The 23567-nt window shown below is 44.4% G+C and overlaps 1 protein-coding gene across 2 annotated transcripts in view; it reads right to left on the bottom strand.

The window, feature by feature from the left end:
• The window catches only part of FAT4 (FAT atypical cadherin 4), a 155581-nt gene that overhangs the window by 36794 nt on the left and 95220 nt on the right, over window positions 1-23567 (bottom strand). For both annotated transcript variants that reach the window (XM_066384984.1, XM_066384989.1), the window contains exons 7-9: window positions 14691-14871; window positions 7809-8059; window positions 1145-5494 (exon numbers count right to left, since the gene is read on the bottom strand). In XM_066384984.1, the coding sequence (XP_066241081.1) occupies window positions 1145-5494; window positions 7809-8059; window positions 14691-14871 (4782 nt within the window). The remainder of the gene's footprint in view (window positions 1-1144; window positions 5495-7808; window positions 8060-14690; window positions 14872-23567) is intronic.

Here is a 23567-nt window from a genome sequence, read left to right as displayed (position 1 = left end):
TGCTACCGCGTGAGGGCTGGATTCAGTGCAAGGTATTTTACAAATGTTATTTTTACTCACTACAACTACCCTAAGAGATAAGGAAGTATAATTATTCCCCCTGGCCGGTTGGCTCAGCGGTAGAGCATTGACCTGGCGTGCGGGGGACCCGGGTTCGATTCCCGGCCAGGGCACATAGGAGAAGCGCCCATTTGCTTCTCCACACCCCTCCTCCTTCCTCTCTGTCTCTCTCTTCCCCTCCCGCAGCCAAGGCTCCATTGGAGCAAAGATGGCCCGGGCGCTGGGGATGGCTCCTTGGCCTCTGCCCCAGGTGCTAGAGTGGCTCTAGTCGCGGCAGAGCAACGCCCCGGAGGGGCAGAGCATCGCCCCTGGTGGGCAGAGCGTCGCCCCTGGTGGGAGTGCCGGGTGGATCCTGGTCGGGCGCATGCGGGAGTCTGTCTGACTGTCTCTCCCCGTTTCCAACTTCAGAAAAATACAAAAAAAAAAAAAAATTATTCCCATTTTGCCGATGGGGAAATTGGAGGTCAGCAAGATGACGTGACTTCTCAAAAGGTGGAACCCTGAAATTCATTTTTGTTCTGACTCTGTAACAACTTCACTGGGTCACCTTAGAAAACTGACTTGACTTCTCGCTACTTCAGCATCCGTGTCCGTAAACACTGGAAAATAATTATCCCTTCTATGTAGGGTTGTTTTTTTTTTTTTATGAGAACTGCTCACAAAAATTACAGGATCAGGGAATGTGAAGATACTCCAGTACTTTCAGCCTTTTGTATAGTGCATTTTCACCAATGAAATAAAAGTTGGTTTTGCATCTCATTTGCATAATCAAACAACTTTCTTTGACTTGTCATTTGCTTTTCTGATATTCTTGGTTAATAAAAACAATCAAAGGCTTCTTTTTTTACTGCTTCATATTCATATTGAAATATCCTCTAATTTTTGTGAACAGTATAAAATAAACTCAGATAAAGTGCTTAGAACAATATCTGGCCATGCCTAAGTGCTGAAAGCATTTGCGATGGTTATACCCATTCTTTAAAATAGGAGATCACTTAAAGATGACAGAAGCCATCCCTCTCTGTCAAACCTGACATGGTGAAAGGAGGTGCACACGTGTACACATGTGTGAAAAGAGCCCTACCTGTGTACCCCGTTCTGCACGCACAGTTGAAGCCTCCTGGGAAGTTCTGGCAGACAGCGCCATTCTTGCAAGGGCTGGGCAGGCACTCGTTGACATCTCTCTCGCAGGCTCTGCCGGTGAAGCCATCGGGACAGCTGCACGAGAACCCTCCCACTAAGTTGTGGCAGGTCCCCCCGTTGTGGCAAGGGGACGGCAGGCACTCATTGATGTCCACTTCACACCAGCTGCCGGCGTAACCCGGCAGACACCTGCACAGGAAGGGCATCAGTGGCTCGTTGGCCACGATGATGACCGGGATGCTCTGGTGGCTCCGAATGACGGGGCTGACAGCCAGCCTCCGGACGCAGGTCCCTCCGTGCTGGCACGGGCTGGGCGCGCAGGCGTTGTGGTCCACTGACTCCACCTGGACCCCGCTCTGCCGGAGGAGGACCTCTTTGATGCTCTCGAAGAAGGTGGCCACGCCACTGGGATTCACGTACTGGTTACTGCCCCGCCGCACGGCCGCCAGCAGGAAGGTCCTATTGTTCTCCTCGTAGGCGCCGTAGAGCTGCACGGCAGTGCCCAGGCCTGTGAGCTGCGCGCTGGCCACGCGCTGAAAGTGGAGGTAGTGGTCGGTCAGGAAGTCTCTCACGCTGGGGACCCCGATCCGCAGCAGGATGCTGCTGTCGATCGTGGCATTGGAAAACCCAACGAAGAAGATGCGGACATTGCTCGTGACGGCGCTGTGCACACCATCGTGGCTAAGGACAGTCAGGTCAAATGTACCATCCGTGGACCGTGGCTGGGAGCTCAGGTCACAGGTGCCCCTTGGAACACTGAAGAGGCTGGTCACTCCCGAGGTCAGGGAGCAGTGGAACGTGTCCAGCACATCTGGGTCCTGTGGCTTCACAGAGCCCAAAATCCCACCAGGAAACAGACTGCCATAATAGTTAACAAATATCTCCACCGTCCGGGACTGGGAAGGGTTGTCATTCTGGTCCAGCACGGTGACGTGCACAGTCCCCGTGGAAGACATCTGAGGCACACCAGAGTCCCTAGTCACCACGGACAGGTAGAAGTCTGCAATTTGCTCTCTGTCCATCTCTCGAGTGGTGCTCAGGACTCCGGCCGTGTTCAGACTGAAGTAATGGGTGGCGGGGCCCGTGCTCATCAGGTAGTAGGTAAAGGGGCCTTGGTTTGGCGGGAGGTCTGGGTCAGTGGACTGCAGGGTCATCACCAGAGTCCCCGGGCGCTTGTTCTCCATCACTTCCCCTTCGCTGGTGGTCAGCACGGGCCCATTGTCATTGATATCTTCCAGGGTGACCAACAAGGAGGCACTTCCTGTAGCGGAGGGTGTCCCCGAGTCAACAGCCAAAACCGTAAGATTGTAGATGGGGAGAGTCTCCCGATCTAACTCCGTGGTGACAGTGATCTGTCCTGTCTGGGGGTTGATGGAGAAGGCGCCGTTTTCATTCCCCGATCCAATGAAGTAAGAGAATTGGCTCCAGCTGGGGACCGAGTCGGAGTCAAAGGCACTGACAAAGGTCACGTGAGTTCCCGTCGGGACCCCTTCGCTGATCTGAACGCTGTAGGTGGTGAGACTGAAAATAGGTGGGTCATTGGCATCCAGAACAGTGACATTGACAGTGACCTCGTCTATGTCTGCACCCCGAATGCTGCCAAAATTCTTGGCCAAGACCTTCAAAGAGACCCTTTCTTCTTTTTCTCTATCAAGAAGTCCAGAGACATAAATCTGTCCAGTCTTCTTATTGATCTGGAAACCTTTCTTCCTACTGTTCCCAAAAATCAAATAGTGGACCTCCCCGTCAGCGCCCAAATCCCGGTCGCTGGCAAACACTTCTCCAACCACTGTCCCTCGAGCAGCGGCTTCTGAGACTTCAAAGTAGTAAAGTTTGGAAACGAAACGAGGCACATACTCATTGGTCCCCTGCAGCTGCACATTCACGGTGGCAAAACTGCACTTTTCCTCATCAGGGACGTTGAAAGCCTTCACCGTGAGGTGGTAGCTCTGCTTGGTTTCGAAATCTAAGAAGCCTTGCGTGGTGATGACTCCCCTGTTGGGGTCAATGACAAAGAGGTCGCTGTCTGATGACTGGACAGTGTACGCAATCACGGCGTTGGTTCCGGAGTCGGCATCTGTGGCATTGAGGTGGATCACTGTGGTCCCGCTTGGGGCGTTTTCCAAAACCGTCGGGAAATATTCCTCGGGGAGGAAGATTGGGGAGTTGTCATTCACGTCGAGCACGTTGACAGTCACACTGCAGTAACCGGTCCTGGCCACCCACCCTCCATCAGCAGCACTCACAGTCATCTCGTGTGTCTGGCACAGCTCATAATCGAGCGCTTTGGCAAGGGTCAGGACCCCCGTGGAGGAGTTGATGGCGAAGATGCCGTCTTCATTTCCTGCAGAAATGCTGTACCTGATCAGGCCATTCATCGCAGCATCCCTGTCTCTCGCAGACACCGTTCTGACAATGGCTCCGACATGGTGGCTCTCAGGGACAGTGGCAGTCATATGGCTTTGAGAGAACTCAGGAGTGTGATAGTTTTCCTCCGTGACAATGATTTGAACAGTTGCTTGGGAGGAAAGAGGAGGGTTTCCTTTATCCTTTGCCATGATGGTGATCAAGAAGTTCTGATTCAAGTCAGAAATGAGGGAAGATGCTACGGAAATCCACCCCGTTTTGTTGTCCAACTTAAACTTCCCCAAAGGATTTTCACTAGAAATGAAATACTCCACCTCGGCATTCAGTCCAAAATCTTTATCGTCTACTGCAGTAACCTGGATTAGCTGAGTACCCACTTTCACAGTGTTGGTGACAGGAGTGAAATATTTCATTTTAAGAAATTGGGGTGCATTGTCATTACTGTCCACTATGTTGATGGTCACGGTTGTCTCGCTCAGTAAGGAAGGGTGACCCCGATCGGAAGATGTCACTATAAAACTGTGCCTGTTGATATTCACGTGACTGAAGCCACTGACATTCTGGTATCTTAAGACCTGTTTATTGAGAATCTCTCCCGTGGTGGCGTTAATCCTGAAATACTCGGACTGAGATTTTATAAAATAAAAAACTTGCCCGTTGGGCCCCTCATCGGGATCTGTGGCAGACACCTGAGTCACTCTGGAGCCGATCTCAGTAAGTTCAGGGCAATCTGAGTAATAGGAGGGTCTGCTGAACCTTGGAGCGTTGTCGTTGACATCTGCCACAAATATCGTGACATCAGTGCTTACCGTCCACCCAGAATCATGCGCAGAAACGCGGATTCGGTACCGGTCCGTGTCTTCTCTGTTCAAAGGCCTGCTGATGACGATGTCCCCGGTGCTAGGATTAATGGTAAATGGAAGACTCGTGTCCAGGATGGAATACCTGCTGATAGCATTTACACCGACGTCTTCATCGGATGTGGTGACCCGCGTCACCGTGTACCCTAAGGGGGAGTTTTCAGGAACGTGGGCACTAAATATTTGAGAGAACCGTGGGGCATTATCATTTTCATCTAAAATGTGAATAATGACTTTGACCGAGGCGCTCTGAGAAGGAGAGCCTTTGTCTGAGGACTTTATGGTAAGCACATACTGGGATACTTTTTCCCTGTCTAAAGGGCGAATGCTTCTAATTTCACCGGTGGTGTGGTGGATGCTGAAGCTGTGTTCTTGGTTGCCGTTAACTATCTCATAATCTAACTGTCCGTTGGGCCCACTGTCCTTGTCTGTGGCTGAGACTGTCAGTATTTTTCGAGGGGAAAGGTTTTCCAATATTTCAGATACAAATGGATCTTCCTTAAAACTCGGGGCGTTATCGTTGACATCAAGCACGGTTACGTCGAGTTTCTCATATGAGGAGAAAGGAGGGAAACCTCCATCTCTGGCCTCGATCCATACCACATGCTTTTGGATCTTTTCAAAATCCAGAGGCTGGCTAATGGACACCTGCCCTGTTAACTGATCGATCTGGAATGTGCTGCCAAGGTTCCCACTTGCAATGTAATAGGATAGAGGTTCTCCTCTCAGGGAGGACCCTGTGACCGTGGTGACAGGGGTGCCCACCGGCTGGTTTTCAGGAAACATGAAAGTCTGCTCTTTGGCTCTGACTTTGGGGAAGTCGGCCTTGTTCACAAATCTCACCGTCACCGTCGTCGAATCTGTCTTCGGAAAGGAGCCACCGTCTCTCACGTGCACAGAGAACGTCACTTCGGAAGCCCCGTTTAATGGTCTGGCCGCCATAATAGCTCCGCGCAGTGGGTCGATGTGAAATTTCTCGGAATTCCTCCCAGAGAGAGAGTAATGCAGTTCAGCGTTGGGCCCCACGTCAGCATCTGTGACGGTGACCGCAAAGACGAAGGCACCTGGAAAAGAGGGAGCGTGTGGTCAGAACCACGGGGAGCCCACACAGATCACCTGGCAGGAGGTTTAATGCCCATAAAACACTCTGCTGCTACCAAAGCCACTTTATTTGCTCATGATTACAAGGGGAAGACAGTATCTCCTGTTGTCCCTGAAGTTGCAAAATCAAATCTACTGAACAAAAAGTCTTTGGGGACTGACCGGCCTTTTTCTAAATCAAGCCTGGACGGTCTGCTGGATTGAACATTTTTCAGTATGCTTTGTAGATGAGCACAGGGAAACGCAACTACTAATCATTCCAAAATGCAGTTTCCGGGAGAAAAATGTGTCTTATCACACAACTCCCACCCAACATGTTAACTAACGTGTGTGCTCTGCTAATGGCCACGCTGCTGCCCAACGTGAAAGGTAATTGTTCGGTTATGTCTTAAAATGTCCCTGAATGTCCACATATGTAATCATGTCAACAAAACTGTGTTTAAAAAAAAATATTGCCCTGGCTGGTTGGCTCAGCGGTAGAGCGTCGGCCTAGCGTGCGGAGGACCCGGGTTCGATTCCCGGCCAGGGCACACAGGAGAAGCACCCATTTGCTTCTCCACCCCTCCGCCGCGCTTTCCTCTCTGTCTCTCTCTTCCCCTCCCGCAGCCAAGGCTCCATTGGAGCAAAGATGGCCCGGGCGCTGGGGATGGCTCTGTGGCCTCTGCCTCAGGCGCTAGAGTGGCTCTGGTCGCAACATGGTGACGCCCAGGATGGGCAGAGCATCGCCCCCTGGTGGGAAGAGCGTCGCCCCCTGGTGGGCGTGCCAGGTGGATCCCGGTCGGGCGCATGCGGGAGTCTGTCTGACTGTCTCTCCCTGTTTCCAGCTTCAGAAAAATGAAAAAAAAAAAAAAAATTGTTGATTCCTTAGGCCCACTGTGTGTCATAGCAAAATTCTTTTTATCTGAGTGCTCTTATCCCATGGAGATGCTTTTGCACATGTATGTCTATTTTACACATATATGTCCATAAATCTACTGGAACAACAATAATCAAGTAGTACAAAATAAAACCTGAGCAGGAACGGACCCAATGTGGATTCCAAACATTAGTCTGTGGGCTGAGCACCAACAGGACGGGCTGTAGCAGAAGTGCACAGAAGGCGGCCTAGGAGGACGTGTTTCTGACACACTCACTCAGAAACCTTTCCTAAGCTGGCACGCCCACCCCTGCAGAAGAGTTGGGGACAAAACTGGAAAGTCTTTTAAGTCTTTTACTACAAAAAAAAAAAAAAAAAAAAAAAAGGCCTGTGAGTTCTGTGTCTAATTAGAGGAAGATGCTCTCAAGCCATCCTCCCTTTGCGCGGCGCTGTTCTGCGGCCTCACTGCGCACTGGATGACAGGAGAGCCCCGGGGCGCCTGCATCCCTGTGGCTGAGGCCTGCACGGGGTCCTGGGCCTCTGATATGGCCGTTTCCTTCCGGCAGGAAGTTGGCAACATAGTATGGATGTGATACCTTCAGTTGGTATTAGTTAGACCTTAAACGGAAGATCAAAGATCATGGAGAGGCGTGATCCCAGGTCTGTGGATTGACTTATTTTTTTATTCTAGTCAAACATATTTTAAAGCAAGGAAGAGTTACCGAATCACGGGTTTTCCTTTGTGCGTCTCCCTGTTTAGAAATGCACCTCAAAACCTGCAGATGGCAGATGATTTGTGCTGCCCTTTGCAAACAAGGCCAATGCAATCAAACTCGATTGAAAAGTGCAGAATGACGCATACCTATTGTCCACATGAGAGTGGATCGTTATGGGCTCCACCAGCTTATAAGAAAGCAATCTGAATCTCTAAACTAGAGTGATGTTAATGGTAATAATTAATTGGAATTATTCACTCATTAAACATGTTTGAAACTCTGTCTGAAGCCTTGAAGTAAAATATTCGTTTTCCACTAACAAATACAGCTGAATTCTTATGCACTCCAGCTATTGTTTCAAGTACCAGGATGTGGCATGGATAAAAAGAGACAATGTCGCTCCTCTCAGGGAACTTACCTATTTTCTTCATTTGACAAATATTCAAGTAATAGTAAGAGATACTACTGGGAAAGACGTGGCAATTATAAAATCTTTAACACAGTTGGTCAAGGAAGAAAGAATTAATTTACGAGATTCAATGTTCCTTTATAATTCTGTTAGGCAAAACAAGTTGAATTTTTAGAGGACTGGCAAACTTAGGCTATGTCAAAGACACACACATAAAAACAAAAGAAATTTATGTGATAGAACACGTCCCGTGTGTGGTTTCTGTCTACCCATGACCTCAGCGTTGGTGTGATTACCTGGAGGAGTAGGAGATGGAATGTGTGTGACGTACGGATGGTGCTGAAATCGCGGTGGGTTGTCATTGACATCAGTCACGGTGACGAGCATGCTGGTGGAACTGGAGAGAGGCTCCGGGGACCCTGCATCGGTGCACACCACTACTAACGTGTAATTCTCTTTTGTTTCCCTGTCCAGCAGTGCACTGGTGATGATCTGTCCTGTGGATGGGTTGATGGTGAACTGAGAGTTTCCACCCATGATCCTGTAACTAAAGTAGAAAGTAGAGATAGGCATGTATCTTTTCGTTATGACACAGGAGCCTTTATATATTTACTGTAATTTAAACACCAAGGAAGAAATGTCAAGGAAGACATTATAACAATTAAAGATCAGACAACAATGAAAGAATATGGCTATCAGATAAATATTTCAAATTTTATGTGACTATCACACTGAGTCTTTCTTGTGAGGTGTCCAATGACCTCAAGCAGGTCGTCGCAAGGTGTGTGGGCTTCTTAAATCATGCAAAACCCCAAAATGTACCCAGAAGGCCACTGTGTTTTAAGTAGATGAGTTAGACAGCATAAATCAGGGCATTGCTCTAACATTGTGGTTAATGGTCAGGATCACAGCTGAACATCTGTTAAATGAATCTAAAATTATTTTTCTGCCATCTGCCATAATACCCCAGAGAAGTATAGTCGTTGAAAATCCTACTCTTTCAAAACAAAACACTGCACTGGATACCTATTGACTATCCAGAACAATGAGAGAAAGAACTGAGTATTTATACAGAGACAATCCTAGATACTAATTCTCTCATTGGTCATTCTTCACATGGCCCTGCTGCCTTGCTCTCTGTTGTCAGGAGAGGCACAACCTCTTCGTGGCTATTTTGACACTAACCAGATTGGTTAACAGACAGGAGTTTCCACTGAGAATAGCTTCTCTCTTCCTTCTGAAGAGGAGAGCTATCTGTAAGTATTCCTCAGAGATCAGCAGGGGAAGAAGTTCCTAAGCTTGAAGGTTCAGAAATTGGCTGGATTCCATAGTTTCTAAAATTGGAGCTAGCAAAGAAATAGATGTCTATAAAAGCTCTCTCCTTTAAACCAACAAAGAGAAGCCCTCGTTGGAATTAAATGCATGTTCTATATAGTTTGGTTTGCGTTCACAGAAACATAGCAACAGCATGTGTCTAGCAGCAACAGCAGAAAAACCCGCACCGCAGCGAACAGAGTGCACATTCCTCCTGCTATGCTCAGTTTCAAAGACACATCTCAGCATTCTCATCCTTTATGAGACAAATAATAAACTGTGGGGGAGCTGGCATTTTAAAAATATAAAGGCAAAAATGGAATCAAAGAATGATAGCAAAATGAAACAGAGTAGAGAGAGTGTCTGGTTAAGAAATCCTTTCAATATTGATCAAGGACTCACTACCTCTCACTTCTGTAAGGCCTCCTGACGCACCACGTCAGGGCGAATGTGAATAGTGCTGGCTCTCCTTCTGGGACTGGAAGTGACTCTTTGTAAAGTGTATATATTTTATACAGTAGAAGATATATATTTCCCTCATCAAAATAAAAATGCCAGAGGTTTGTAAATGAAGTCCTAAAGTTAGAAATTCAGTACTTCATGAAATAATCAAATCACTTTATCTTTGTGAGAAAGTCTATAGGAACCTGGATTATGAAAATTATGTAGTTTTATTTTGGGAAACTTTGTTTCTGTCAGTGAATGTAGAAATCACCAAATAACACGGGGGAAAAAAGTAATTCATTGTGCCACAAACTTCTTACAGATTTATGACAGCAAATATCAAGATTCAATCAATATGTGTTCTTTTAAGCATTCACCAATAAAAATCAAAATGATGAAAAGTGTGTGCCAATTTGGATTTGGGTGTTTTGTGCGTGACAGGACTACGCTGTATTAGAAAAAGAATAACGTACTGAATGGCAAATGATAGGAGCTCTGGTCCAGGTTCAAGTACATACTCCATGAAGGAATCTTCTTCTGTCAATTATTTCTCTTTTATTTGGTGCTGTTGTACAGGCTAGGGGTCCATAGGATTGTCTGTTGAAAAGCAGGTAATACAGGCCCTGACTGGGTTGCTCAGTGGGTAGAGTGACATCCCCTCACTTGACCATAAGCTACTACTCTGTCTTTCCCCAAAGCATCAGTTCCTTGAAGCTTCCTCAGGTTGTGCTGACCACGCTGTTCTCTCTAACCTTCCATGATTAAACTGGACTCGTTATGAGGCACCCTAATTACAAGATGACAAAATTACCTCCCCCATGAAACTGCTCTCATTCGGGCATTCTGGAGTGCCTAATTCCTCAGACCATAGCCAAGGGCCTGGGGCATAGTAAGAGCTCCAGAATTATACAGTATAGTGCAGTATACTGATAGGAGGGACAACATTAATTTTTACTATTAGTCCAGGCATGATGTAATTAGGAACAAAACTGGACTCCTGGCAGGAGGCGTGCACAGAAAGGATGGGACGCCAGAGGCAGCAGCACACGGGGTGACACGAACACCTGGCCACACGGAGGATGGGGAGCGGCTGAGCCCCAACCACTGAGCCTGGAGGGAGAAGGGAAGGTTCTTCCTGGAGAGAAAGGAGAATGCCAGGATGCAAAACAGGGCAGGTTAGGAGCCTCTGACATGTGCTTATGATGCCAACAGAGGTCGGGCAGAGGTGTCTTCTGGAGAACTATAGACACAGATGGGCTTTCTAGGATGAGGTCAGAGTGCACAGCATGGATTTAGACGTCGTCTACTCTCCTGCCTTGTTTTCCATGTAGCTGCAATGATGGAAATGGATGACTGTCCTTCTCTCTCTCTCTCTCTCCTCTCTTTTGTGTGTTTGTGTGTGAGAGAGAAAGAGAGAGAGAGAAAGAGAGAGAGAGGGAGAGAGAGCGCATGCTGAAAAAAATGCTGTGAGGAATGTCCAGATTACTTTGTAGGGAGAGAAAGAGGAGATTTAGAAAGAGCAAATTAAAATATGGTCAGAGACACAGAGCAAGGAATAAGAAGTAACATTTACACAGACTCTGAGAAGGGAAAGATGCCCAAAAGAAAGGCAGACCTATAGGGCAAACAATGGAAAAGGTAAAGAGTGAAGACTCAGAAAAAGTCACCGGTCTGAACAAGTTTCCATAGAATCGTTAGACAGTCTTCTTTCGGTGAAGCCATGGAGGAGAAATCAGAAACCAGGCTTAAATGGTCCACAATAAATGGCTGGAGAAAATGTCAGGCAGTGACCAGCCCTCTTGAAAACATGGAGTCAGGGGAACATGAGTCAATGTGGAAGTTCTAAAAAAGATGAGACTCATTCATCCAGTACATTTATTTAGGTGGCAGTCACTATGGCATTGCAGACGTTGTGCAAGGAAGAACAGATCAAAAGTAAAGTACGCATAAGAAGACTAAAAAGAAAAATAAACTAGCATTAATTTCATGACTCTATGTCCCAGTATCTGTGTTGGAGACAGGCCTGCTCACTGATTCCATCCACATAGTCTATTTGGCATATAGCAGGTATACATTTCATTCTCACAGCTGTTAAAGCAGCGATTCTCATCCCCACTTTTACTGACGGATACACTGAACTGTAGGCACTAGGAGTGCTTTCCAGGTCATGGTAGGGAAATCAGGGACCCAGAACGTGAGGATAGGTCATCAGAGCATTTTTGCAGCGATAAGGGCAAGATTGAGGAAGCGTAACTTGAAGCCCACGAGAGAAATGTGGCACCTGCTGAGGGAAGTCAGTGGGATGAGAGTAAGAGCACAGGATAAGGGATCTGCCTTTCAATGTTGACCTTGTCAATGGTTTTGTTCTTTCCTCCCGTGTGGTGACCTAAAAGAATGAGAATGGGGTCTGAATGAAGGTATGGCTAGCTGGCAGAAGGGGGGATACACAGCTATACGAGTTAGGGTCAGGAATGGCTGTGTGGGAAGCAGAGACATCGACCTGATCAAGACGGGAAAGGAATGCTGGCTGGTCTGCCAGAGGAGGAAAGATTACTCATTCAGCCCTTCTCTGGGAAGAAAGTCCCAGCCTTCTAAGCGAAGCGTGTGTGTGGTCTTCCCTCTTTTCATATCGCCTGTCACTGTCTCCTTCTCTCAGATTCCCTCCTGTGTTCCCGGCCAGACCTTACCGGACACTCAGGTGTCTCTTCTTTCTCAGCCAGCCTTTCAAGTGTTGACAGAACTCCCAGTAGCCTGATACATTTTTAATGTTTACATTTTAAGTTCCTGCCCTCCCTCCTTATGTCTCTACAGTCTCACCTCAAGAGTTATTCTTCGACTCCTTGATTTAAATGTGCCCACCCACAGAAATATATAGCTTATTCAAATGAGTAGAAAGAGAAATATAAATAAATATATGTGTACAAGGTCATGGTGCACCATAAGAGAGAATTAATAAACTACATGACACATAAAAGGTTGTGCTGTTAGTGAACCCATTGGTAATTATGTAAATGACTTATACCTAGTATTTAAAGAGGCAATGTAAAAATTAACATAAAAGTGTTCTCTTAAACAGAAGAAAGAATGGATTTTCTTCTAGATTCCATAAATAGCAAGAAGTAATTAATACCTAATATAAAAGAGTATTACTATCTATTCCATTAAAAATGTATCAGGCCAGATAAATAAGGCTTAGGTTGGCATAACTACTTTATCTATGAAAATGTTTTTAATGTAAAGTGTAATAATTGAGTTATTATAAAAGTGAATTAAATCATTTTTATAAGCTAAACGAAGCTTCAATTCTTATTGTATCTGACTAGGTGACCGTAGTCAATTTGAAGCTTTTTCACAGCTGTGTTTTACAGACATTGGTGAACATTAAGAGTATGAAGTTAATTCTCTGAGATTAAAGGAAGAAAAAAATCCAACCAGTCATCATAACAACTAAAATACACACTCTCAAATAAAAATTTAAAAAATCTCCTCAGACCTCCCAGTACCGCTCTGTATAGAGCACTGTGAAAATATGAAGGGGACTTTCCTAACCCACTCCTCACTGGCCCCATTGCTCACACTCACAGGGTGGCATCTGACCCACTGCCCACTGGCCCCATTGCTCACACTCACAGGGTGGCATCTGACCCACTGCCCACTGGCCCCATTGCTCACACTCACAGGGTGGCATCTGACCCACTGCCCACTGGCCCCATTGCTCACACTCACAGGGTGGCATCTGACCCACTGCCCACTGGCCCCATTGCTCACACTCACAGGGTGGCATCTGACCCACTGCCCACTGGCCCCATTGCTCACACTCACAGGGTGGCATCTGACCCACTGCCCACTGGCCCCATTGCTCACACTCACAGGGTGGCATCTGACCCACTGCCCACTGGCCCCATTGCTCACACTCACAGGGTGGCATCTGACCCACTGCCCACTGGCCCCATTGCTCACACTCACAGGGTGGCATCTGACCCACTGCCCACTGGCCCCATTGCTCACACTCACAGGGTGGCATCTGACCCACTGCCCACTGGCCCCATTGCTCACACTCACAGGGTGGCATCTGACCCACTGCCCACTGGCCCCATTGCTCACACTCACAGGGTGGCATCTGACCCACTGCCCACTGGCCCCATTGCTCACACTCACAGGGTGGCATCTGACCCACTGCCCACTGGCCCCATTGCTCACACTCACAGGGTGGCATTTGACCCACTGCCCACTGGCCCCATTGCTTACACTCACAGGGTGGCATTTGAAAGGTCCCAGCTTTCTAAGCAAAGCGAGTGAGTGGTCTTCCCTCTTTTCATGTCGCTTGTCACTATCCCCTACTCTCAGATTCCCTCCTGTGTCCCCAGCCAGACCTTACTGGCCACTCAGGTGTCTCTTCCTTCTCAGCCGGCCTTTCAAGTGTTGAGAGAATTCCCAGCAGCCAGTTCCTGCCCTCCCTCTTTACATTTCCACATTCCCACCTCAAGAGTTATTCTTCGATTCCTTGATTTACCTGTGCTCTCAGCACTTGCTGACTCCCAAATCCGTCTCCAGCCCTGACCCTGAACCTCAGTGTCACACGTTTATTCAACGCCCTGGGAACACAGCTAGACCAACCCAAAGGTCTGACCTAGGGGCCTTCCCTGTCTCTCTGAGCAAGGTCCCATATTATCACCTCCATTGAAAAGGACTTCAGTAGAGTAAAATAAACTTTTAAAACTTAGAAAACATAAATATTATTATTGTGGCTAGCGATGGGTTAACAAGGGCCAAAATCTCTGACACTCCCTCATCAAGAGGTCACAGGTATTTCTCCACCCGGGCTACTCTGACACATAAAGTGTTATGGGCGTGACGCCATGACACTTCCAGGCCTGGCCTTTAAGAACACTGGCAGCCTCACCTGAGGGTCTTGGGTCCCAACGTCACCACATAAGAAGTCCTACAATCCTGCTGAAGGACCACACTGAGAAGCACAGAAACCACAAGATCAGAGACAGGGGGCCTGCTGAGCCTACCCTTCCAGCCATCCCTGCCAAGGTCCCAGGCCTGAGTGAAGCCATCTTGGACCTTCCTGGCCACCCAGTCACCAAGTAAATACCTTTAAGTGACATCACTCAACCACACAATTCAGAAGAACCTCCCACTGCCCCCCTGCCCCTAATTTCTGAACTACAAAATCATGATACAGTAAAAATAGAACTAAAATTAACAAATCAAAATTATAGAAGAATAAATAAAATTATCATTGTTTTGATCTTCATTTTAGGCATAGTTGGTTAGTCAACAATAGATAACCACAGTAAGTATGTGTTAACATGATGACATTTCTGGGAAAATTATCCCTTATATTCATTCAGTCCAAAGACGAATGTTCAATGAGGAAAATAATCAAAATGTACAAAGGCACACAGACCAACCTGATAATGGCGTTTGTTGAGGCATCTGCGTCCGAGGCATTCACCAACAAGACGTCCGTTCCGGTAGGTACATCTTCGGGAATTGTAGTGAAGTACATCTTACTGGCAAAAGTGGGCACGTTATCATTGACATCATCTACTACGACATGTATTGTTCCAGTTCCCGTCAGGGCAGGGGATCCTAGAAGGAAAGAAAAAAAAAATCAAGTCTCCATGTTTATAAATAATACAGATAAGCAACTTTAATAACGAGCTGTAAACAGCACTACTGCAGAGAATTTAGAGGCATCTTCAATTAAATCTCTGAATGTAAGCAAGTGATTCAGATTTAATTTTTGACAATAAAAATAGGTTCACTCATGAACTATATAGTATTTCAGCTCTTTCCTAGTAACACTGCACAAAAACAAAAAGAGAAAAAAGTTTCAACGTCTCATTCTACTCTGAAGGTGCTGATTCGACAGTACAGAATACAAAAGTATCATTTAAACGCCACAAAAGAGGCATCGCTGGCCTCTCTGAAGTCCCATTAAAATAACCCAAACCAGATTTGGAGAGTTCCCATGGCCACGGAACAGCTGGCCCGCTCCGTGCCAACAAAGGCAGTGTTAGGAACTGTATTCCTTGCTGTGGTGATCAGTGTCAATGTCAGAAGTTTCAACTGGGTTCCTGAGGTCTTTACATCCCCGTGGCTATACTAACTGGTGTTTGTTTGTAGGGTAGAACAAAAGAAGCTTCCAGTTACATCTCAAAGCTGCAATCTGCCACTTTTTGGAAATAGCAGTATGTCGGTGCACTGACCTGGAATCCCTTTTATTGCATTTATTTAATATTGAACATGAACGTGAAACAATTCATGTGGACGTCCTGGTCCTGCTCTGATATCAACACACAGGGGAAAGCCAACACTGAGCAGAACCGTGGCCACACCATCTGCACAACACACGGTTGGCAGACGCTGAGTGGGCAAGGTTCTATGTCCTTCTGGTTCAACTCTGTGATTTGTCCCCAAGTCAAAGGCAAAGTATCGGCCTTTTGCTGTGTTTTCAAACGTTCATTTCTGCCGGCCTCTGGACAAATCAGCCCGGAGAACAGAACCAGACATAAGCCACAGGAACCGCAGCCCCTGTCCCCAGGAGAGGGACCCCAGCCATTGGCCAGTTGAAGTTTGTGGGCCAACTGAAGACAATAATCTTGTTACAGATCTTTGAGTTTCTCACAAGGGACATGTTAAAGCTAAAATAAGTGTTGTCAGGGGTGTTAGTGATGGACAATATTGGGTCTAAATCTCTTAAACGTGTGTTTAGTTATATACTATTTGATAAAATGGAAATTAATGATCTGAATCGTCTTAGTGTTTCTTGTGCTGATCGAATTAGGAAAAAAATTAACAAAAGGGTATTTGTGCATTTGGGTGGACAAAGGGATTGTCATGGGAAGGAGAGTAACGTATGGGTGAACTGAGACGGGAGTCACTAAATCAAGGGCCTAGAGGCAAAAAATGGGAGGGGAGGTAGGGCTGTTTGATCTCTTCTACTGACCTACTGACACTGCATTCCCTACAATGAATCCAAGTCTCTGCATCTGTAAAATGGGAACAATGAGGATAGAACCCACCCCAGAGAACTGAGGGGATGTCATGCGCTTAAGGTAATGCTGGTGCGTAGTTAAAATGTTACTCATTGTTCTCATGCTTGTAAAAACAAGAAAAATGAAAAACGACCATATGAAAGGTGTTTGTTTTTTTTCAAATTAGTGATTATGTTATTTTAATTTTTTTATTTGTTCATTTTTTAGAGAGGAGACAGAGAGAGAGAGAGAGAGAGAGAGAGAGAGAGAGAGAAAGGGAGGAGGAGCAGGAAGTATCAACTCCCATATGTGGCTGACCAGACAAGTGCAGGGTTTTGAACCAGCAATCTCAGTGTTCCAGGTTGACGCTTTATCCACTGCGCAACCACAGGTCAGGCATGAAAGGTGTGTTTTTTTGTTTGTTTGTTTTTTTAATTTTTTTTCCCTTTTTTGTATTTTTTCTGAAGCTGGAAACGGGGAGAGACAGACAGACTCCCGCATGAGCCCGACCGGGATCCACCCGGCACGCCCACCAGGGGCGAAGCTCTGCCCACCAGGGGGCGATGCTCTGCCCCTCTGGGGCGTTGCTCTGTTGCGACCAGAGCCACTCCAATGCCTGGGGCAGAGGCCAAAGAGCCATCCCCAGCGCCTGGGCCATCTTTGCTCCAATGGAGCCTTGGCTGCCGGAGAGGAAGAGAGAGACAGAGAGGAAGGAGAGGGGGAGGGGTGAGAAGCAGATGGGTGCCTCTCCTGTGTGCCCTGGCTGGGAATCAAACCCGGGACTTCTGCACGCCAGGCCGACGCTCTACCACTGAGCCAACTGGCCAGGGCCAAAAGGTACGTTTTTAATCTAACAAATATCTGTGTCATAGGTCTCAGAATGTTTATTGCCCCACAAATCTTTGAACTTGATGCACCGATAATATTATTCAAGAAAACATTTTGAATCATCCTCTCAATGAGTCCCTGGTAGTATAAATATACAGCCATTTAGCTCTGAAAAATTTCACAGCTTTGTGGAAGGCACGTAAAATTGGAAATTATGAAGTGTAAAAATTTTAAACTTACAGTGAGAGTTTAAAGAAGACTTGAATATTTCTGATAAGCACATGGCTGTCTCCCTGACGACACTTCCACTGGTGAAGAAATGACCCGGTAAATTGCCGAGCAGAGGTTTTAGGTTTTGTACTGGCATTCTAATGTGTCTGGTGCCACATCCAGAAAACCACATAAAATGGTGACTAACTCATTTGGTCAGGAACATGTGATTTCTTTCTTTGTCTATAAACTATATAAATATTGTTGGTCATCTGTTTTCTGAATTAGTAAGCAAAAATAAAAAATAAAAAAATAAAAAAAATGTTTACCCAGGAAAATATTCAGCAAGTTCAGTCTCACAGTCTTCCTACCAGAAGATATCTCATTTTTTCCAAGAAGATTTTAACAGCACATCAGTGACAAGAGATGGTTCTGGCTGGAGCAGCGCTGGATAGGTGATCCCATAACCACAGGGGGTCATCTGGCAGACAGAGCCCCGAGGCCCCTCCTCTCATTAGCAGCCGCCACATCCACTGAGGGCGCATGTGGGCTCTCCACCCACCACTCTCCTCCCACTTGGAGAAGGGACAATTCCAGGCACCATCTCTCCCAAGGCCTTGCTTTCTTCTGGCCTGAGATATGCATGCTGGTCTTATATTGAATAATAAAACTTTAAAAAGACATTTTTCTAAATTTCTAAGTCTTCTATGGAGATTTAACTAATCTCAAATTTTAAAACTGCCTGCAAGATGTTTAACCTTTATTGTTGGGGGTTGGGCCAACCACTCACACCCGGCTCCAGCCTCCTGCTGGTCCACCCACAGCAGGCGCTCCGAGTCACTGCCTCCCTGCAAGAGGACAAAACACTGGGAGAAAATGGGAACACCCCTGACTTCTAGAGAGTGTCTCATCTCTGCAGCACATGGCAGATGGAGGACTTCCTCTTATCTGATAGCTGACCTATGAAGCCTTTTGTTGTGTTTCTGGGTGTTTGTCTGTTTTTGAACCTTCTCTCTTCACTGTGTGAAGAAATGGTAAGGTGCTTATGTGCCTGGTGCCTAACATTTTTTTGTTTCTAACCCATGGGAAGAGCTGCGTAACACTTACTACTATTTTATCTTCACTCCGGAATTCTCTGCTGGCTCCAGGCTGATACATCCAAGTGACTACTTGTTGTCTCCTCTCGCAAGTTATCAAAGGGCCCATCATTCGTATGTCAAAAACTGAAATCATCCTCATTCTCTGGAAACTTAGCCCACATACTTATATATAAATAGAAACACATAGGTACTTATACATGTATCCAAACGTATTTATGTACACGTTATTGAACACTTACTTGATAGCCATTATATGTATGAGTATTTTATATGTGTTATTCATTTAATATGCAGATTCCATGAAATAGGTATTATTTAATTTTTTTAATGAAGACCTGGAGATGAAGAATTTTAGCAATTTATTGGCATGCTGCCAGAGTGGGCTGGGAGAGGGAGAGCTGATTTCAAACTAAAAAAAACCCACACAAAATCTCTTCTCTGTTCATTAGTCTCATATAACTTTGTGCCATTCACTGCAGGTGTTTTTCTCTGTATTATTATTATTACTATTATTACCAATGTACTTCTGCCATATGCACTGTTAAGGTATAAGCTAATTGAGAGCAGGATTAATTGTGTTTAATTCATCACTCTATAAACCCACAATGTATTCCATTAAGCTCTGGCCTTGATCTCTATTACCTTTTCCCTTGATTTTATATATGGGAATCAGATCTAGTAACTACATGGTTCAATGTTCAAAGAGCTGAACACTTCTGGAACTATACATCTGGGAACATTGCCCTTAGCCTGAGGCTGGAGTCAGAGAACAAGACAGCAAGTGAAGGTCAACATTTTGGAGATAGTTGATTACTTATAAACAGAGGGTCCCAATTAATCCTGAATCTCACGAGAAGAATCCAAAGACTAGGAGCCAATGTTGAGCTTGCATAGAGCTGATAATGATAATTATATAGGTAGTGGCGTAACAGGACAAGAGTGTTCAATTTCACTTAGGATTATTTATGAGAACCAGATGCACTCCGAAAAAAACCACTCTGACTCCTCGCAGAGGAAAGAGAGCCAATGAAAAGGGCAGAAGATACAAATTAAATAAGAGGCCACGGTCTCAGAAATGGCGACTTAGATAGGCCTGAAGTGTGCAGCGGACATATGACATATAATCAAAATCAGAAGATAAAATAAATTAAAAATTTTAATTTATAAAATTATATATATATTGTATATATACATATATGTATGTGTGTATTATGTATAGACTATATAGAAATATAAAACAAACATTGGTAAATTTATAGGAACCTTCTGAAATTTGTAGAATAGCAAAGAATACCTATGATTCTGAAGAGCATTTATTTTAAGTGTGCTAAAACAAATCACACATACACACAGAGAAAGGTTGTTCATAGCTTTGTCGGAGTCCAATTTTGTATTCTTGAATTTGAGAGATGATCTCAGACTAGTATTATCTTTGATCATTGGTCCCTTAATAAGGTCAAATACATCAATGAATATAGTTCAAGGAAATTTAAAATAAAATTTTAAAAGGAAAAAAGTTTCAGGCTTTTCTCTATCAGAAAACACGTCTTTAATAAGTGAAAGGAATGAGTCTACATGATTAAAGTTCAAACTTCAGGCAAATTACATGTTTCTGTGTTAGCTCCTCTACGTTAAACACACTTTCCTAAAACGTGAAAAATCATTCAGCAGAAAAAGGATTTTTGCTTAACTGAAAATCCGTTGCTTTGCAACAAAGCTGATTTCATTCTTGACGTCAAACATGCTGAATGAGTCCCCTGACTAGTTGTGTTTGTTGTAATAAAGTATTAGTTTCTTTTTCCCATGAAGTACACGTTTTTTTCTCACAGTAAGTAAGCCATTCAGTAAGTACTGAAATTTAGCCATTCTGGTATTAACACTGAACATTATGTGGTTATATTTAAATTTGAATCCAGAAAATGTACCAGGCAAATAAGCATGGAGTCTTTTTAATACAACCAACAGTGTTGCATTTTAAAAATTCCATTTTATAATATAGTTTCTTACTACTACATAGTTCTACAAATATGTTTATATAAATTAGGTATAAACACATTTAAGTCACAATTTACTATTTAATTACTTCTGAAAGAACCTTTGCAAAAACATTATATTTCCTTAATATAAATTCTTATGTAAAATCGATGTGACAAAACTGAAGAATCTACTTTGTGATGTTATAAAATATCTATTTTGCAATGTTGAAAATAACACTGAAAAAGCTGCACAATATGAATGTACTTAACTCCACGGAACTGTACATCACAATGGTTAGAACAGTACACTTTATGTTATGTGTATTTTACAATTTAAAAAATTTTATTAAGAAAAAGATAATGTTAAGTAAATATTTTATCCCCACAAAGAACATCACAAGGAATTTCTGCTTAGAGGACATTAACAAAACAAACAAAAAACTCAAACAGGAGAGGATACCACCAAATTCTAAACAGAACTTGCCTCCTACCTATTTAGTATAAGTATCAAATTATATATTTATGGAATCCTTATAAAGATAGATTATAAAATGACAAAGTTTTAACAGGATAAAATTAGAGGACTTATGAAAAAAAGTTCTTCACTGTGAGATCAAGTTATTTTCTATAACATTTAATGTTTATCTTTTAGGTAATATAAACTTTTTTAATATTGCAAATTGTTTCTTCCCATTTGAAAGTTGGTTTTCCTTGGTGCATTCTGATTTATAGCTTATATGATATAAACAAAGAATTAAATAAAGTTATTTTATCAACTTTTAATTCTATGCAACATTATGGCAATTCTAGCCCCTATTTAATAGAGTTTTGGGAGTTAAATCTCTTATTGTGTTATATATGAATATATAAATAAAATTCTATTTAGAAAAAAAATCTTCCTACTGTATAATAGATTTAAAGAAAATAATTTTAAATAAACAATTTATAATACTTAGAGATATCATCTAAAATCTTACTAGAAATAAGAGAAAGTAAAATAATCACCAGTTATCCACCTTGGAAACAAAATTATCATCTGAAACAAAGATTGTCTATTAAAACTTCACCAGATTAGGCCCACCATGGAGTCACTCATGCTAAGCCCCACCTCAGCGAACCAGAACCTGACAAAGTTTCTGTGCTCAGCTCCCCCGGAAAAGGAAGCCCTGGGTCAACCAAGAGCACTCGCCTGCTCAGTACTCCGAGCTTTCCCTTTGCTGCAGGTAAGCAAAGCAGCCTTGCTTTCCCCAACAAGCAAGTGCCCAGTATAACCCCCTTGTTGCTGCTCACTCTGGTCTACAAAAATCTCTTGCTTGGTATGGCTCCTTCAGCTCCTTTCTGTCCACTAGATCGGATGCTGCTTGCGTCATGACGTGCCGAATCTAAAGCCTACTCCTGCATCAGTCAGCTGTGGAAAGTCTTCCTGCTACACCTCCACTAGAAATAACCAGGACTGCCTTCGACTCAAATACAGAAGCCAGTTAAGTGCGTTTAATCTGCAGACGTTGAAGGTAACCCTAACATGATCTGATTTATGGAATGACTGATGCCTAGGAAAAATGTTCAAGAAATGTTTTCCTATTAAAAATGTTCATCAGAAGAGACAAGGCAAGCTCGTCGCCAACATCGTCCCACAAGCAACAGTGACAAGTGCAATCTCAGTGACAAAAACCGTCTTCAGATGTAAAATGTCATACTCCACACTTCTGACTTCGCTTCTGATTACAAAGCTATTTGTAGTGCAGTGACCCTCTCAGCTAAATAGTGTGACAGACAGTATTAACTCAAAATGTCATCAGATCCTCACCAAAACAATAAAGCATGATGGTTGGCCCTTTTAGCTTTTATTTTATTTTATTTTATTTATTTTTTTTTTGCATTTTTCTGAAGCTGGAAACAGGGAGAGACAGTCAGACAGACTCCCACATGCGCCCCACCGGGACCCACCTGGCACGCCCACCATGGGGCGAGGCTCTGCCCACCAGGGGGCGATGTTCTGCCCATCCTGGGTGTCGCCATGTTGCGACCAGAGCCACTCCAGTGCCTGAGGCAGAGGCCACAGAGCCATCCCCAGCACCCAGGCCATCTTTGCTCCAATGGAGCCTTGGCTGCGGGAGGGGAAGAGAGAGACAGAGAGGAAGGCGCGGCGGAGGGGTGGAGAAGCAAATGGGCGCTTCTCCTGTGTGCCCTGGCCGGGAATTGAACCCGGGTCCTCCGCACACTAGGTCGACGCTCTACCGCTGAGCCAACCGGCCAGGGCTGGCCCTTTTAGCTTTTAAAGTTAACTTTTACAAAAGCATCATGTTTCCTTTCCATGAAAAAGTAATTTCCAATCCCTGCATAAGAATGAAGCTTATTCCCTATTTCAGCAGATGATAAATGCCCTTAATTAGGAATGCTAATAACTGAACTTTTCCCCTCAGATCAATTAATTATGCTGACACATAGACACTTCATAACTAAACCTTTTGGCCAACTCTGTAGCCAGGATATCTCCATATCCCTTTAATATATTAGCCTAAGAAGAGATAAAGAATAAAGTATTTAATATGTGCACCAATCAATCTCCTATCTCCAAATTGAATGCAAACACGCCCACAGCTCCCCTGACTCGCTGCAGTGCATGTCTGTGTATATCACACATACCGTACATGTCAGTGTAATAGTTACCATTTGCTTTGCACTCTATGCTGCATAAAACCTTGGATATGCATATCCTGATTTAAAGAGGAGAGCAACCCTTTGATTCCAAACATATGCATATTCTTATTTCATGAACTGTTTTAATGGCAGAAAACTACAAGCTGTTTTTTTGTGGGGTTTTTTTTTTTTTTTTGCTTCATAAATCAATGCTCTAATACAAAAATAATTTTTAAACCAAAGAGAAGAAAGTCTGAGGAATGTGGTCTACAGAAACCATGCCATGGCAGGCAAGCGCACTGGTGGGATGCAGTGAGCCCTGGTTGAGAAACTGCTCCCAGCCAGGCTGACGGGCTTCCTGCCCCGTTTTCACTGACAAACAGTTGCCGGCCTATCAGCTAGCTTACCATCGCTAATACTCAGTTGTGTTTTTGTATTTCTTTTCATGTATAAAACTGGAATAAAAATGTAGTTGACAGGGCTGTTGTAAATGAGATAATATAGCACATACTCTGACAAACACAAGCAATGTAGTACTCACAGACTAAATATCA

The sequence above is a fragment of the Saccopteryx leptura genome, chromosome 1 (assembly GCF_036850995.1).
Source record: "Saccopteryx leptura isolate mSacLep1 chromosome 1, mSacLep1_pri_phased_curated, whole genome shotgun sequence".
NCBI lineage: Eukaryota > Metazoa > Chordata > Mammalia > Chiroptera > Emballonuridae > Saccopteryx > Saccopteryx leptura.
This window is presented reverse-complemented; position numbering and strand designations above follow the sequence as displayed.